The sequence below is a fragment of the Notamacropus eugenii genome, chromosome 4 (assembly GCF_028372415.1).
Source record: "Notamacropus eugenii isolate mMacEug1 chromosome 4, mMacEug1.pri_v2, whole genome shotgun sequence".
Classification (NCBI taxonomy): domain Eukaryota; kingdom Metazoa; phylum Chordata; class Mammalia; order Diprotodontia; family Macropodidae; genus Notamacropus; species Notamacropus eugenii.
The window spans coordinates 62,393,507-62,411,729 of record NC_092875.1 but is presented as its reverse complement, the minus strand read 5'-3'; the positions used below and the strand labels follow the sequence as shown (position 1 = coordinate 62,411,729).

General features: G+C 47.6%; 1 protein-coding gene across 1 annotated transcript in view; it reads right to left on the bottom strand.

Moving 5' to 3' along the window:
* Positions 1–4,507: 4,507 nt before the first annotated feature.
* The window catches only part of EFNA2 (ephrin A2), an 88,818-nt gene continuing 75,102 nt past the window's right edge, over positions 4,508–18,223 (bottom strand). Inside the window, exons 2-4 of the mRNA XM_072601389.1 lie at positions 17,467–17,762; positions 8,629–8,694; positions 4,508–7,404 (exon numbers count right to left, since the gene is read on the bottom strand). Coding sequence (XP_072457490.1) covers positions 7,283–7,404; positions 8,629–8,694; positions 17,467–17,762 — 484 coding nt within the window. The 3' untranslated portion in view covers positions 4,508–7,282. The remainder of the gene's footprint in view (positions 7,405–8,628; positions 8,695–17,466; positions 17,763–18,223) is intronic.

Genomic DNA, 18,223 nt, shown 5'->3' with positions numbered 1-18,223 from the left:
ATCTTAGAATTTTATTATTCTGAACCTAGGATTCCATTACCCTGGGTCTAAGTTTCTATGATTCTCAGTAGAAGATTTTGGAATTCAGTCTCACCATTTTGCTCAATGATTCCCTTCAGTGATGAGAACTGAACTCATGAGAAGCCAGAACAGACTCCAAAGTTGGGTAGTAGAATGGAATGGGGGATGACCTAAGGATTTCCAGGATAACCAGGACTTGCCCATCTCTCCACGTCCACAACCCTCATTAAAAAGCAAAATGAACTGCTCCCCCTCTTACGGAAAACTTGGGAGGCTCGGCTCCAGCGTATTAGGCCCGAATTAATTAAGAGCGGATTGTTCCCATTCTGCTAATTAAGCTGAAATATGCAATAAACCCAGGCAATGAACCCAACTACATAGATACCCTCACACGGGCACACACATGTGCACACACACATTGACTGGAGTGGGGAGGGACGTGGAGGATGAGCATTTAATTAAAAAAAGAGCCCATGGCATAGAAGGGGTGGGGGAACAAGGAGGGGAGTTGGAGGTTTGGGGTCTCTGGGCTCCCCCCTTCCCCACTTTCCTACCACATAACTGCCTTTGGACCTCAGTTTGTCTGCTTGTCCTGGGTGCTGTGGCCCCTGAACTTCCAAGAGCAAAGTCTCCAGCAGTGGGATGGAGAAAGGGACCAAATTCTTAGTGATAGGTGCTAAGTGTTTGAGAAATGGTTAGTTCCCAATCTAGGGATAGTAGGGACTCAATGTGGGGTCTGGGGCAAGGCTCAGTCCCTCCCCAGCTTGGATAAGGAACACTCAATAAGAGCTGACTTTGAGGTCTACAATTATGATCTCATTCAATCTTCGCCACCACCCTGGGAGGTGGGTACGATTGTTATCTTTATTTTACAGTTGAGAAAACTGAGGCAGAGATCAAGGAATTTGTCCAGGGTCACAAAGCTAGTAAGTATCTGAGACAGGACTTGAACTTAGGACTTTCTTCTTTACTCCACATCAAGTTCTCTCTCTCTACCACAGTCTTCCTGCAGTAGATAGAAAGTAAATGGGGATTCTTTCTAGACCTAGAACCAGGAAAGAACATAGATTGGAGTCCTGCCTCTGAAAAAGACTAGTTGGGCATCACTTGACGTCTTCTCTGAAACTTGGGTCCCTTACCTGTGAGATGGAGGCAATAATCCCAGGATGTTGAGAGGATCGCTGGAGGCCAAGGGCTTTGCAAACCTCACCATGCTACATGAATACGAACCATCCAACCAGCAAGCATTTATTAATCACCTACTGTGTGCCCCACATTGGGCTGTTTGCTCCTATATCTATGGCTGATGGAGTTCAGACAGAAACAGTCCTATTGTTCTCATCATTCCTGGAAGCCTCGTCATCATTAGGACACTACCTGGCAGTCTCTGGATCTATGATGGTATGGGACAAGCATGTCCAATACATGTAAAGGGAATCCCTTGGGAGGGCTTGGTCGGGGCTGTTATTCCAGCATTGAGGGGCCCTTTTGCAAAACTCAGAGCATCTTGGGACAGCATCTCACCGTCCCTTACCTCAGCTGGTTTTGGGGAACAAGCCGGCTGAAAGTGAAAGGCTCTGCCTATCCATGAGGTATGAGAAGGGGTTTCATGGGAGCCAGAGCCCGGCCAGCTACTCTCACAGCCCTCTGTTCTGTGTGTTGTGAGTGTGATTGGAAGCCATTTTAGAAGAGAAAATCAGAGAAGTCGTGATTTCCCTTGTGGTCAGAGGAACTGGTAAGTAAGATCTTCCTCCACTCTGGGACTTAGAGTTTGTTTCTTCATAAGGGGAAATAGACGGTACCATGGATAGAGCTCTGGGTCTGGGCCTTGAGTTCAAATCTAGTCTTAGACAACTCAGATACTTACTAACAAGTCACTCCTCCTCTCTGCCTGTTTCTTCATTTGTAAAATGGAGATAATAATAGCCCCTGCCTCCCTGGGTTGTTGTGAGGATCAAATGAGAACAACTGTGAAGTGTTTACTTAGCACAGTACCTGGCACACAGTAGGTGATGTGTAAATGCTAGCTATCATTCATCAATAAACATTTATTAAGCACCTACTATGTGTCATGCATAGCGCTAAGCACAAGGGATACAAAAAGAGGCAAAAGACAGTCTCCACCCTCAAGGAGCTTACAATTTAATGGGGGAGACAAATCTATACAAAGCAAGCTACATAAAGGTAAATGGAAAATAATTAACAGAAGGGAAGCACAAGAATTAAGAGGAATTGAGAAAGGCTTCCTGTAAAAGATGGGATTTGAGTTGGGACTTAAAGGAAGCCAGGAAGTTCAGGAAGCAGAGAGGAGGAGGGAGAGCATTTCAGGCATAGGGGGAGAGCCAGAGAGAATGCCAAGAGTCAAGAGATTGAGTGTCTTGTTCATTGTGTTCAGGTCATCATCACTAGATCCAAGAGTCCATGTCAGGAGTAAGGTGAAAAAAGCTGGAAAGGTGGGAGGGGAGCAGTTTATATTTGCTCCTTGAGGCCATAGGGAGCCATGGAAGTTTATTGAGTAGAGGAGTGACATGGTTGAAATTTTAGGAACGTCATTTTGGGCTGAATGGAGGATGGATTGGAATGGGGAGAGACTTGAGGCAGGCAGATCCACCAGCAGGCTATGTAATAGTCCAGGCATGAGGTCATAGGAGTCTACACAAGAGGCATGGCAGCATCAAAGAAAGAAAGGGAAGCATATTCAAGAGATGTTGCAAAGGTACAATCATGTTTTGGCAATAGCTTGAATATGGGGGGATATGGGGCAGAGATAGTGACGAGTCCAGGGGTTGGGAGCCTGATGTTAACCTCTACAGTGACAGGAAAGGTGAGAGGGGGAGAGTTTAAGGGAAAAGAGAATGAGTTCAGTCTGGACATGCTGAGAAAGCTGGACACAGCTTTCTCTTGGATCTCCAGTTTGAGATGTCTGAAGGGCAGTTGGAGATGTGAGACTGGCGATTAGCAGAGGGGTTGGGAGAGGAGACGGTCATCTACATAGAGATGGTAATGAAATCCAAGGGAGCTGATGAGACCAGCAAGCGAAATGGTACAGAGGGAGAAAAGAGACCAGAGCAGATGCCTAGACAGAACTCCCAACCTGCTGACTGTACATCACTCCCTTTCCTGCATTTTCATTTCCAGACAAACTAGCCATTTTGTTTTTCCTCTTTTATAATATTCCATCTCCCACCACTAAGCCTTTGTATAGTGCCCTCGTGCCAAGAATGTTCTCGTTCTTTACCTCCTCCTCCTCCTCTTGGAATTCCTAACTCCCTTCATGCTCAGCTTGTCTTACTTCCTGTTCCATTTAGATGTTAGGACTCCCTCCTCTCTCCACCAAACTAATTAGTATGCATTTTGTATTTACCCACCAGGTTACGTGCTGATTCCCAATTCAGCCATTCTCTCCCCTTGCCACCCTCATCCAAAGTAGAATGTAAACTCCTTGAGAGAAGAGACAGGTTTTTACCTGTTTCCTGGCCCTTTGGACAGTGCCTGGACAATTCACTACTTCAACGGAATGAAATTAAATGACACAAACTCAAGGTAACTAATCTCTAGACTTTTTTAGGATTCTAATTTCACTGGGAAATATTGAAAATACATGGAAGGTGAAGGGAGGAAGGGACTCAGAGTGATGAGAGGTATGGGTGGAGTGAAGGAGGTGAAGTTTGCCATAAGCTACAGGGTTAGGGTTCAAATCCTGTGTGAGTTCAGGCAAGGCCACCGAGTCTGGCTGAGGCTGTTTCCTCATCTGAAAAATGGAGCAGTAATTCTCCTTCTACCACCACAGAGCTGTTAAGTGCTTTGTAAACTTCAAAAACACCACAATTACATGAGTTATTATAATTAGTATATTAATATGATCATGATTATTTGAGGGGAAGAGGACAGAGGGGTCAGTCTTTTGTAATGGTCTCTCTACCCAGGATACATACCCTTATCCCTAAAATATAATTAAAGGAGGGTTTCTTAATTTGGGGCCCACAAACATGTGTTCTAATATTGAAGGTCTGGATTTTAATAGAATTATTTTCCTCTGTAATCATTTGTGTTTTCTTTTGTGAATTTAAAAATTTTATTCTGAGAAAGAGTCCCCAGGTTTCATTAAACTGCTAGAGGGGGTCCAGGACACACAAAAAAGTGAAGAAATCCTAATTTAGAGCCAGCCTGGCAGAAGTGAACAGCATTTTGGACTTGGGTTCAAGTTCCACCTCAGACACTTAGTAACTAGTTGTGTGTTCCTAGGCAGGAATCCCTTGAGCCTTAGTTTCTTCATCTGTAAAATGGGGATAACAATGGCACCCACCACCTCTCCAGTTTGTTGTGAGGACCAAATGAGGTAGTGTATGCAAAGGTGTTTGTCAACGTTAAAACACTCTTCAGGAGATCTGTACCCAGAATCCCCTGAAAATTTCTGCTAGAAGGACAGAGGACAGGATGAGGAAGATGAAGGGGGTAATTGGAGTTCTGAAACACTCAAATCCCACAAGGTTTATTTTTATTTTATTATAAAAAAATACAGATTCCAAAGTTGGGTGGTGATGGGCGGTAGGGAAGGGGCCAGGAGTGGGAGATCCTGCACAATGGGCTGGAGGAAGAGGCAGAGGGGAACCGAGGAAGATGTCCAAGACGTCCGAGACCACCAGAACAGGGGGTGGGGCAGGGCACACCCGGCAAACCAGACCATGGTGGGGGAAGCCATTTCCCCTAAATTCTCCTTCCAAATTTTTCCTCTCACTGTGTCCTCAGGGCCTTGTGGTTGATATACACAATATATATATATATAATATATATAAAACACAGATTAAGGAAAGGAAGATAGAAATATGAAATCTGTATAAATGTGTTTACTCCATTAAAATGTCTGAAGGATTTTTTTTTTATTTTTGTCTGTCGGTTTTTCTTAGAAACTGTTATGGGGGGAGGGAGGGCATAGATGGAGGAGAAACTCCGACGGACAAAATGAGCTTATTGCAAGTTATAGCTTCTACTCTAAACCCACCCCAACCCCTGGAAAAAGGAAAAGAGAAAGAGAAAGGGAGAGGGAAGAAAGAGGGAGGGAGGGAGGGAAGGAGGGTGGTGGTGGGGTAGACAGAGAGACATGGGGAGAGAAAGAAAGAAGAGGCAGAGAGAAGAAAGACAGGGAGGAGGGAAAGAAGAACGAGACAGAAAGAAGAAAGAGAAAAGAGAAGGATAGACAGAGAGAGAAAGAGAGAGACCTCCACCGAGTTCATTCTCAGCATTGCATTAAAAATAAATCACAGTATATACCTGCGGGCTCTATTTACAGAAATATAACGTCTGCTCCCTTCCTCAGAGACAGATTACTTGAAGCAATAGAAATCGGTAGATTCATTTGCATTTGCAAAAAAATAAAAAGGGAAAGAAAGAAACAACAGGGTCCTTAATAAAAAGGCCTTGCTTCAGTGGAGAGAGGAGGAGGGGTGCTGAACTGTGGCCTGGTGGAGGGACTTGTTAGACTGAAGCCCAGACCAAGGCTAAGAACTGGAAAGGGAGACAGAGATGGGGTGAGAGGTGAGGAGGAGGCTTTGTTGGCTCCAGAGAGGACAGTGAGGGTCAAGTTTTTTTTCTTAGAAAGAACCTTCCAGAGCCTTCTCCGAAGGCCTCCAGGGGCCAGTAGCTTCAGACCCAATCTGGGTGATCGTAGCAGGTCTGACTGGGGAGATTGAGGGGAGCCCTCTCCCTCTTCTAGGCTCTTGCCTCAGATTCTTGGCTTCCAGTGACCAGGATAACAAGTGGTGCTAGCCCTCCTAAAGTCTACCAAATGTGCATGTCCCCAAGGGCTGCCTCCACTTTGACCCCAATACTATTTTTCCCCCAAAAGAAAAAAATGCACAGTCCTAGAGCCCAGATCTAAGAGATCCCAGATGGTCTATTGGAGCAGCCATGACCTTACTTGCTCAGGGTGTCAAGGGAAGATAAAGCCAGAGATAGAGGCTAGAAATCAGGAAAAGCCCTATGACCCATGGGGAAAGACCAGAGTAGGAAGGAGACAGGCCTGGAGCTTCCCCAGGGTTGTGGACTCAGGATACATTGATTTGGGTGTTTTGGTGGAGAGCTAAGTAGAGAAGGTAATGAATAGAGGCTGGGGAAAGGAAGAAAACTGGGGAGCAATCAAGGGTGTGGGACCACTGTTTCCTTCCCCAAAGTCTTAATTGGGTCAGGGGGTATGAGGTGGTAGAATAAATTAAAAACTCCAGTCTCAAATAAAACAGTGAAAATACATTAAAAAAAAGAAGAAGAATTGAGAGGTATTTCTACCCCTTTCCTCCCTAATCCACAGTCATTATCAGCCAAGTGACCGAGGCGGCTCACCTCTTGTCCCTTTCCATGCCCACGCATCCCAAAGAAGTCTGTAACTGGACCTTGTAACAGTCCTATGGGTCGTGGTACTGAGTTCACCCTATTCCTAGTAGATCTCCTCCAGCTCCTGCTTTGCCCAGACATCCACTCCTGAAGCCATGGGCCAACAGCATCTATGATCTCCCCAACCAAGGCATGGGTTCTCCAGTGATCTCAGGGACAAAAGTCTTCCATCAGCTCTGTCCAGGCAGCATTGAGTCTGGGAAGGCAAGGGCTAGACAGTGAGTTCAGGGCAAGGAGATGGGCGGGAAAGGGATAAAACCAAAGGGTATGGACACCCCTACCTCTGCCCCCACCCCCAGGCTCTGGTCCTTCTGAAATGACAGCTTGCCTGCCCTCTCTTGGGTGGGAGGGTTGGCGATGTGGAGGGGACAGGGAGCAGCAGCAGTAGGGGTGGAGATGACCATCTTGGTCCAATGGCGTCTTCTTCTATCTCTGGCAGGTCAGAGGTCTGAGGGTCAGGGAGGAAGGGATGTCAGCACCAAATCGAAACAAGAAGGACGTTCTCTATTTGGTCTACAAGCAGCTCTTTCCCATGCCTCAGGGCTGGGGAGCAGCTGTTAGTGCCCCGGACAGGCTCCCGGGAGCCGGAACCTTCAAGGACTGGAGGTCACCTTCCTGGGCGGCCATGAACTCAGTCCCTGGCAGACGCCATCTGCTTCCTCCTCCGTCCTCTCTGTGTGGTCCCCAAGGTGGAAGTCTGGCTTGGCGGCTTCAGGGCCTTCCTCTCTGGCCTCCCGAAGGAGGGGCAGACGGGTTCTGAAGGTGGCAAGGAGTAAAGGGCTGCCCCATCCCCCTAGGGTTCCCTCCGCCTTCCCTGGCTCCACCTAGAACAATGCCGATCCCTCGGTGCCTGGTGGCAAGAGGGCCAGGGGGGCTAGGAGGTGAAGATGGTCCAAAAGACGGGTACCACCGAGAGGAAGAGCTGGGACACCCTGAGGCTGCTGCAGGAGTTATTGCTGGTGAAGATGGGCTCTGGAGACTCGTACAGAGAATCGTCTGTGGGGGAACAGAGGCACAGGGTGTCACTGTTCCTCCCCGAGTCTGGGCCGGCCCACACTGCCTTTAACCTCAGAAACCCTCCAGATACTAGCACCCAAAGTCAGACCCTAACCTCAAGCGTGACCATGCCTGGTGCCTGACAACCCCCACCCCTTTCTGGGCCCTGAAGCTGACTCCTAACCCAGAGCCCACCCCAGGTCCTGACAATGACCCCTTCCTCCCATCTGGCCCTGGCTATAACCTCAACTTGACTCCTAACACAGACCTCTGTCAAAAAGACAGGAGAGAGACAGAGACAAAGTGGCAGGAGACAAAGAGACAGAAACAGAGAGAAAGAGGAGAGAAAGGGAGGAGAAAGATGAGACAAAGAGGAGAGAGAAAGACAGAGAGAAAGGGGTGGGAGGGAGAGACAGAAACAGAGAGACAGAGACAGAGAGGAAAGTGAGAAGGGAGGAGAGACAGGAAAAGAGAGAGAGAAAAGGAGAAATGAGGAAACAGAAAGATGAGAGAGAGCAGAAAGAAAGGGAGAGAGAGAGAGAGAGAGGAGAGAGACAGAGAAAAGGGGAGAGAAAGGGAGGAGAGAGACAGAAATGGAGAGACAGAGAAAAGGGGAGAGAAAGGGAGGAGAGGGACAGAAACGGAGAGATAGAAAAGGGAAAGAAAGAAGAGGCAGAGAAAGAGGAAAGAAACAGAGGATAGAGACAGAGAGGAAAGTGAGAAAGGGAGGAGAGACAGGAAAAGAGAGAAAGAAAAGGAGAAAGGAGGAAAGAGAAAGATGAGAGAGAGCAGAAAGAAAGGGAGAGAGAGAGAGAGAGGAGAGAGAGACAGAGAAAAGGGGAGAGAAAGGGAGGAGAGAGACAGAAATGGAGAGACAGAGAAAAGGGGAGAGAAAGGGAGGAGAGGGACAGAAACAGAGAGATAGAAAAGGGAAAGAAAGAAGAGGCAGAGAAAGAGGAAAGAAACAGAGGATAGAGACAGAGAGGAAGGGGAAAGATAAAGATAGAGAGAAAGGGGAGATAATGGGAGGAGAGGGTGAGAGAGCATCTTCTCATGAGAAAACAGCTTATTTCTCCCTGAGACCCAGAGAGAGGAAGGTCTTGCCCAAGATCCCTCCCATGGTGAGTCAGTGACAGGTTGTGGCCCAGGACCCAGCTTAGCCCCCAACTACATGTGCCCACCACCAGCGCCCAGCCCAGAGCCCCAGCTCTGCCAAGGACTTACTTGTTGGCTTCACATAAACCTTCAGTTTTAAACAGGACTTGTCCACTGTGTTCGGGGGAGTGGCCGCTATGAGAGAGAAAAAGAAGATAAGGTAGTTAAGGACTAGTGACTGGGTCAGGGGGCAAGGTCCTTGGCCTGGCCATTCCCTCAGTGTCTCACCACCTGCTTCAGAGAGGCACAGTCACACAGGAAGTGCTGGAGTCCAGGGGTGAACCTGGTCCCATCTGCTAGTGCTCTGTTCACTTGGCTGTGCCCCGACAAAGTCCTGCCTCGGGGCTTTTACCTATGTTGTTCCCTCTGCCTGGGATGCCATCCCTACCCTCTCTCTGACTGAAAATATACCCGTTTTTGAAAGCCTCACACCAAGGCTAACTCCTCCAGGAAGCCTCCTTCCAACCCACACACTAGTAAGTGTTATTATAGCCTGTGAATAAACTGAGTGTCTCTACAAGACCCTGATCTCCAGGAGGGTTAACACCTGAGTTTATCCAATCTCTTCTCTATCAGCATCAAGCTCACAGTAGGTCCTTTATAACTTTTTGCTGAATGACTAGAACACTAAAGGATTGCTATCCTAAAGGAGGCACTTTGGAAGCTCTCTAGGTCAACTCCTCCATTTTGCAGATGAGGAAACTGAGGCTCAGAGGAAGGAAAGGACCTGCCTCAAGTCACCCAGCTGGCCAGACCTAGCAAATTTAGGCCCCCTGACTAGGCTTCTTCCGCCACAGATAAGACCTTGTTCTGCCTCTTGTTCTGTCATTCCAGGCTAACTTCAAACAGTGGAAGGAGGCCCAGGACATCTGGGGTTCAGAGAAGGAAGCCAAAGTAGTCCTGTTCCTCAATCTCTCCCTCCACAAGAGGGCTTTCCAGAGACCAGCCAGCCCCACAAAAGGGTCACCCTCTTGGACCACAGTTCCTTGAGAGGAAGGCAGTGGACGGCTGGGACGGGGCCCTTTTCCGTTTCATAATCCCAAACCAGTCTGTCTACATGTCACTTTGGCCCCAATCATTCTCTCTCACGTAGGTTCGTCAAGTATATACTTGGCATTTCGTCTCCTATTGGACAGCTTGATACGGAGGAAAGAACGAAGGACCCAGGGCTAGAAAGCCTTCGTCTAAATCCCAGCTCAGACATAAATTAACTGTGACCCTGGGCAAGTCGCTGAGTGTCACTGTCCTCATCTATAAAATAACATTTACCTCATGGAGTTAGATGAACTAACACATGGAAAGTACTTTTCAAAGCTTAAAGTATCCTCTGAAATCCTAGCTACTATTATTATCACCCTTCTGATAGGCCTGTGAGGTGAGGTGTGCGATGACAATACCCCATTTTACAGATGAGGAAACTGAAGCTCAAAGGCACTCAAGCCTCTTCCCCCAAATGAGACACCCAGACAAGGGATGGCCCCTCTCACCTGCAGCCCCTCCTCAGGCAGACCCACAGGCCCAGCTGGGCTCTTGCTGCCCCGAAGAGCATGTCAGGCTGTTTATTGAAGGAAGCAGCGGGGGCCTCTGCCTGTTTTGGGGACCCTGCTGATGCAGCTGAGCTGGAAAAATAAATAATCAAACAGCTTGTCTGCCACGCCCCCTCCTCTCCCCTTTTCCATCAGGAGAGGGATAGCTTCCCTAGCTACCTCTAACACTCAGCCATTTGTCAACATTAAGAGGTTCTGATGCCTCCCCAACCACTCACTCTGGGCTTCCGGAGGGGACCAAAGGTCAGGAGGTCGGCAACCTTACTCCCAGCACTTCATGAACAAGGCCATCTATAGCCACCAACAGCAGTGTTGAGAGGGGGGTATTGCCAGTGACATAGCTGTTCAATCATTTTCCAGTCCAGTCTGACTCTTCATGATCCCATTTGGGATTTTCTTGGAAAAGATACTGGAATAGGTTGCCATTTCTTTCTCCAGATTATTTTACAGATGAGGAAACTGAGGCAAATAGGGTTAAGTGACTTGCCCAGGGTTACACAGCTAGTATATCCAAGGCTGGGTGGAATTCATCTTCCTAAGTCCAGGTCCAGTGCTCTATCTTATCCACTGCATCATGCTATTGACCCAGTAGAAGCTTAATAAATGTTTACTGACAAAATAATGGAGAATGACTGAAATTGAACTTGGGAGAGACTTGAGTTTGATCTGGACCACTTTAAATTGTGGTCTGTAAAATGGGGATAAAAATACTTGAAACACCACTTTCTTGTGATGTAGGAACTGCTCTGTAGATATTTAGAGAAGTGATTCTCAAAGTGTGGTCTAGGATTCCCTGGAGGTGTGGAGACCATTTTGGGGGTCCCTGAGGCCAAAACCATTTTCTTAAAAATAAAAAGATATTTTAATTTCTAATAAAATAAATACCAATAGATAGAACAGAGAGAAACAAAAGCTCTTTGCAGAAATCTTTAGTAATTTTTAAGAATGTAAAGGGGTCCTGAAACCAAAAGGTTTGAGAATCACCAAGCTATAGAAATTATCAAAATCATAAGCACTGAATTGGATGGACCTCTAGAGATCATTGAATCCAATGTGTTAATTTTATAGATGGGGAAACTGAGGCCCAGAGAGAGGAAGGGACTTGCCCAAGGTCTTGTAAAGCCTAAGGAACTGTGTGACAGATGAGGCTTTCCCTCCTTGGGGACTTCTGGGGCTCACCAGCCAGTTAAGTGCCAGGAGCCGGGAGCTTCAGGTCGGCTCGGGTGGAAAGTGCATTCTACGAGCACAATGTGTTCTTAATTTCAAGCTCTGTTAGCAGCGTCAGCAGGAAGACCAGTGGGAGCCCCAAAAACAACATTTGTGTCTCCCGAAGATGCTCATCTCCACCCCCAATGTAGGATAGTCGGGGCATCAGAAACCATCTTGGCGCACAAAAGCCAACAGCATCCAACTGCCCTTTGATGAAGCGCCCACGAGCCGAGCCCGCCAGCCAGCAGCAGATCTACAGTCCAGGGGGCCCTTCAAGACATTCTAGCCATTTGAACAGATGGGGATACTGAGGCTCAGACCAGAGACATGAGTTACCTAAAGTCATAGCTGGGAACTGAATCTAGGTTGCTTGACTCCAGACTCAGATTTAGAGATGAAAGGGACCTTGGAGGCTACTGGGTTCCAAACCCCTCATTTTATGAGGAAAACTGAAGCTGAAAGGAGTTTCTCATTGTCCAGAGTCACACACAGCTAGAGAATATTGCAGGCAGGACTGGAACACAGGTGTACCCATTTATTTCTCCTTTCCTGGCTTCAGTTCTCTTTTGGCCAAATGAAACAGCTGAGTTAAATGAGTGTCGGATCAGAAATCTGACAACCAGCCTTCAAGTCCTTCCTCTGACACTGCCTTGCTGAGTGACCTTGAATCTCCACCAGCCTTAGCTTCAAGTGAGGGGGCTGAACAAGATGGTCACTCAGGTCCCCTCCAGCCCCTAATCTACAATGGCCTCTGTGATTCCTTCTGGGAAGAATTATATCATAAAATGCTTCTCCAGGCATGTGGGGCCCGTGATCCTCCTTCCCCCCTGCTTTCAAACCTCCATTTTCAGTCTACTTCATCTGGTGTCTTAATCTCTATTAAATTTCCACTTCTCAGGAGGGGTCGGAAAATGTCACTTTTGTAAAAAGAAACTGGTGTCCAAGACTCCCTCCCGATTGCAGCGTGTTTTTAATTACCGCCCTTTCCCACCCCCTTAGATGATGGCCCCTGGTATCATCAAGCCTGGCTTGATTGCATGGGGGTAAGTTGGACATCACAAGAAGTGTGAAAATGTCAGCCAGACATCCCCAGGAGTGGCGGCGTGGCTGGGCAGCCCAGGCTCAGGCCTCAACTACTTAGGATTCAGGGCACACTTGCCACTCAAAATTCCGCCCCTTTGAGAAGTCTGACTTAAGCAGGAAGAACAAAAGGGCGTTTACCTCCTTCCCTGGCTTGGAAATTGGAATTCTCTTCCCCCTGCAGGCTCTGCATGGCATCTGCTACCTCAACTTCTGGGTCAAGGTGAAGAGCAGGGATACAGATGGGGGGCGAAGGGAGCTTACTTGGGGCTGAAGGCCCTTTGGGGACCCTTGTCCAACATTGCCTCTCTCCAATGTCACCTGACATCTTCAGTCCTGAAAGGCTGGGGTGCCCTCACCTGACTGCCCCTCTCTGGTCCTGGAAGGCTGGGGTACCCCTCTCTAGCCCTGAAAGATTAGATACCCTCACCTGGCACTGACCCTTTTTGGTCCTGGAAGGCTGGGGTGCCCTCACCCTACATTTTCCCTCTCAAGCCCTGGAAAGATATATAGGAATATAGGGGTTAGTGGAAGATGTTCAAACCTTTGCCAAGGGCTAGTGGTTATAAGGAAATCTACCCAGGGGGTTCCTGTTTCAGAGAGAGCTGCCCCTGGACTGAGAGAATGCTCAAATCTAGCTCAGTCTCCTTATGCAAAGTAGGAATTCCTCCTGACAACTGCTTGGAAAGACGAGTTTCTGCTTGACTATCTACAATGAACAGGAACTTACTACCCATTCAGCAGATCGTTCCCTCTTGGGCAAGTCTGATTAGCAGAACAGAATCACAGACTCTCAGAGTTGGGAAGGACCTCAGAGGGCATCTAATCAAATTTCTACTGGGGCAAGAATCCCCTTGACCAGAAGCCAGCCAGTCTCTTCTCAAAGACCATCAATGATGCAGACCTCCCCCAACCCCAGCAAAGCTCCTGCCTCTGCTCTGGCACCAAGTCAACCACACAACAGCCTTTCTGACACTTGAAGGTAGGAATCCTGTCTTCCTAATGTCTTCCATTCTCCCCTAACGCTCTCCCTTTCCATCATCGATCCTCACGAGGCTTGGCCTCCAGGCCCCTCATCATCCTCAGACATACTCCAATTTGTCAATCTCTACCTTAAACGGTCATCCTGGACCCCCACACCACACTCTCAGAGAGGTCTGCCCAGGGCAGATGACATCAGAGACAGCAAGATGGAGGCCATCACCTCCCTCATTCTGGACCCAGTGCCTCTCTCTCCATGAGGCCCTTTTTCTATCTTTTTTCTACTGCCTTTTCTAACTGGAGAACTGTAACTGTTAGAACATTAGAATGACCTCTCTCCTTTATCTAAACAAAATCACAGAATTTGAGAGCCAAAGGAATCTCCGTGGCCAATTAACTGAAAGGAATGGCTACCATGACACAGCAAGCGGTCACTTCATCTGGTCTGGAGACCTCCAAGGAGGGTGGAGGGAGCCCACTCCCAGTTAGGTCAGATATAATTGTTAGGAACTTCCTTCCTTCCTTCCTTCTATCTTCCTTCCAACCTTCTTTCCTTCATCCTTCCATCCCTCCTTCTCTCTTCCTTTTTTCTTCCATCTTTCTTCCTTTCTTTACAGATTCTACTCATTTGCTCCTAGTTCCGCCCTCTGAGACCCAAAAGAAAAAACCTGAGTCCCCAATTCAAGACACTTTTGGTGGCACAGTAGATAAAAATGCTGGGCCTACAGCCAAGAAGGCCAGAGTTCTAATCCTGCCTTACACAGGTCACAACTCTGTGACCCTGGGCAAATCACATCACTGTCACCTGCCTCAGTTTGCTCATTTGTAAAATGGGGCTAATAACAGCACCTACCTCCCAGGATTGTAGGGCTCAGAGGAGATAATATTTGTAAGGTGCTTAGCCCAGTGCACTCAATAAATCTTCTCTACATGACAACCTTTCTGCTACTTGGGGCTGCTTCAAACTTTATATGCTCCAGGTCTTACATCCCCACTTCCTGCAACCGATCTTGGCAAGATATGATCTCCAATCTTCTCCCTCCTGTTTATACCTTAGCTTCTCGTTGGCAATGTGATTTTTTTCTAAATAAAGCCCTGTCTCCACCTTGTTCTTAAACTCACAGGATCCAAATCCACAAGGAGGGAGGGGACAGTTCTGTCATCCCTTGCTTTGATGGGTCAGACAACAACAAACACGCTGACAAACGGAGGGGAATCAGGGAAGGAGGCCATGCTGCAGGAGGGTCAGTGAAGGAACTGAGGAGAAAGAAAAGCTTTGGTGGGGGAGGAGCTTGATTACCGTCTTCACAGACTGGTCACTCCAGAAGGAAGATGGCGTAGGTTCTGCCGGGTTCCAGAGATCGGAACAAAGAATAAATGAAGGAAAATTGTGTTGGAAAAAAAAAATGGCTTTTGGCTCAATAGAAGTTAAAATATCTAAATAAGGAAATGTGTTTTGCCCAATGGGAATGAGTTGCCTGGAGAGGCAGTGAGCTACCCGTCACCAAAATTCATGAGCTCCAGAGCTAGGAGGACCCTCAGAGGTCATTTTTGTCCAACTCTTTCATTTGACCGCTGAGGAAACTGAGATCCAGGCTAAATAACTTGGCTGTGGTCACACAGGTAGTGTCAGAGGGGAAGTTCACACCCAGGCCTTCAGGGCTCTTTCCACTGTTACTGGAGATCATTTCTACTGTTTCGAGGTCATTTAATCTAATCCCCCCATTTTTACAGAAGGGGCAACTCAGGCCCAAAGAGGTCTGAGGGCTTATCCTCTAACACTACTTGACACTTATCTGTTGGGGGAAGGGGGGCTGGTTCTTTACCTGAAGTGGGGAGGGGTGGAAAGGGAGACAATGGACCTACAGGTGCCTTAGGGGGTTTCTTCCAGCTTTGCCAGTCTATGATTCTTGGATCCCATGAGGCACTGAGCTCAGTGACTAGCACACAATAGGTGTTTAATAAATGCATATTGACTGACTGATCCAAAAGTCAAAGACAATCATGCCTTGGTCTTAGTCCAGAATTTCCCTGCCAGCTTTTCTCTGCACCTTGGCAGTAGGGAGCAATCCGGAAGTCCTGACATGCCCCCAGAGTTGTGTCTGCCTGCCTCTACCATCCCTATTCCCCTGGGTAGGAAGAATAATGAGGCAGGAAGAAGCCTGGATTTGGGGTCAAATCCTCCCTCTGCTTTGACCTTGGGCATGACACTGACCTCTCTGGAACTCAGTTTCCCTATTTGTAAAAAGATTTGGATCCCTGTGATTGATTCCAGTTCTGAAAGCTCAACTCTTCTAGCCCCTTCCCCACCCTGTCAGCAAGACTGTGCACCCCTCCTTGGCAGGAATCGCTCTGGGTGTACAGAACATGCCCTAGGGAGACTTGGAGATCCCCCCCCCCCCGGGGCTCCCGCAGTTTCAAATTAAACTTTATTGGGAGCGATTTTCCTGCTTCCATTTTATTTTATTTTATTTTAATTCAGGGAAGAAAAAAAGGTGTTTAAATTAAGTTCCCTTAATATCAGAAAAATTACATTTTTCATTCCAAGACAGGAGTTTCATAAAGATAATTATTGTAATTATTCGTCTTATCTCTCGTGACGAATATTATTTTTATTACAAGCTTTTATCTTTATCTCCCCGGTGAAAGGTGGGGGGAAGGGAAGAGTCATAAAAAGGGGGGTAGGGAGCTTGGAGAAAGGCAGGTCCCTACAGTGCCCCCCCCCAGGCCTTCAGTGGGAGGGCATCCATGTAGTGAGGGCAGAGAGAGGCAAAGTTCCTTGTGCCAAGGCCTCCCAAGGTGACAGAGGCCAAGCACCGTATTTTCTATGCATATATGTTCATAGACACGTTATCTGGCCTGCCAAGTACAACTGTGTAGCTATTTGACCATATGAGACACAGCGGTGGGGAAATATGGGGGGGAGTTTTAAGGAGAAGATGGTCCCTCGAGTGCCCTAGCCAAAGGTCTTCAGGGCCACAGGCAAGCTTCCCAAGGTGACATCTGGGTCAAGGGTCACATTCTGCCTATGTACATATGGATATATACAGAGGCTAACACATGCTTTAACACGCCAAAGATATGTATGTGTATATTGAGGTGGGTAGGGGTTAACAATGATTCCAGGCTGAAAAGTCTGTGTCTGTGCAGGGACCAAGCCCTACCTATGACATTCTCTGTTCCCAGGGCCCCCCTCACTCACATGTCCTATATTTTGTGGTACCTCCCAGCTCTGACATTATAGGAAATACAGCACATTTCCCCAAACTGGATTTTAGGATGAGCCAGAAAAAACCAGACTGAATCAGCAACAGGGAATCTTCCGTACCCACCCTGAACCCTGCCCTGTACAATCAGGATGGCAGTCAGACAGTCTATCCATAAACCACCTACTATGTGCCAAGAGCTGACGGTACAAAAAGAGGCAAAATGGGACACTCCCTATTAACCCCAAAGCTAAGTGTTTGGGGGAGTTATTCCTTGTTTGGGGTTCTGTCTCTTCTATTAAGAAGCATCATTTCCCCCAGCCCCAGTAACCAAACAACATTTTCCCCACTATGTTTCCAGATTATCCATGGCCTGGTACCTTGTGCCTTTCAGTTTTGGCTAGAGGAACCTTTCGAGGTATTTAAAAACAAAGGATTTTAAATACCAACCAGAAAACAGTGTTGGAGACAGAGCTGGGATAGAAACCTATCTCAGGCACTTCTCAGCGGTGGACTTATGAGCAAATCAGTAAATCCCACTAGCCTCAGTTTTTTCATCTGTAAACTGGACATTGTAAACTGGAGTAACTGTTGTTGCTCCTCCCCCAAGGGGGTGTTTTTTTAGTGTCCAATGAAATGGTATATATAAAGTGCTTGTAACTTTGAGTTGGCTACTATACTTCTGTGGGCCTCAGTTTCCTCATCTGTAAAATGGGTATAATAATGCTCACAGTAGCTATTTCTTCATCTTTCAAACAAGGAAGCATGGGCTAGGTGGCATAGAAGGTTCCTCCTGGCTCTAGATCTATAAGCCTACAACAGCTACTCATCAGATTTGTGCTTCCCCACCCTTCCAGCCTCTCCCGAAGCAGACCCCTACTCACAGATATAATAGTAGTCATGTCCCGGCCGGAATTCAAAGCCAAGGGAGAAAGGCGTGAAAAGCTGGAACTTCTCCGAGAACTTGAGGGGCCCGTTGGGCGCAGTGGGCCGGTTACACTCCCAGCGCTTGAAGCCCTTCTTGTGATGGTCACAAGAAGCATGGCCCTCATCATTGACCATGTACAAGACATACTGCTCCATGCGCACGGCCGGGGGCAGCGGCTTCTCGTAATGGGGGCAGTAGATATCCAGATAGTCATTGATGCTGACTTCTACTGTATAATCGCCATGGTGAAACCTGACGGGAGAGAGGAGGAGAATTTCAATGGTCAGCAACATGGCCCACAGTCCACTGGTAGTCCAGGGCTCCTGGTGTCTATGGAGACATGTCTAAACCCCTCTGGAATCCCTGATCTGAAGGAGGGTGGCCAGGAAAAGGACCAGACTGGGGGCTGTGCCCTGTAAGGAAAGGTGAATATAAACAATGAGAAAAATGACATTTGTTGTTGTTCAGTCTTTTCAGTCATGTCGGACTCTCCATGAACCCATTTGGGGTTTTCTTGGAGGAGACACTGGGGTGGTTGGCCATTTCCTTCTTCAGCTCATTTGACAAATGATGAAACTGAGGCAAACAAGGTGAAGTGACTTTTCCAGGGTCACACAGCTAGTAAGTGTCTGAGGTAGGATTTGAACTTGAGTCTACTTGACTCCAAGCCTAGTGCTCCATCTACCTGTGACACCTGGCTGCCTAGCTGTGAA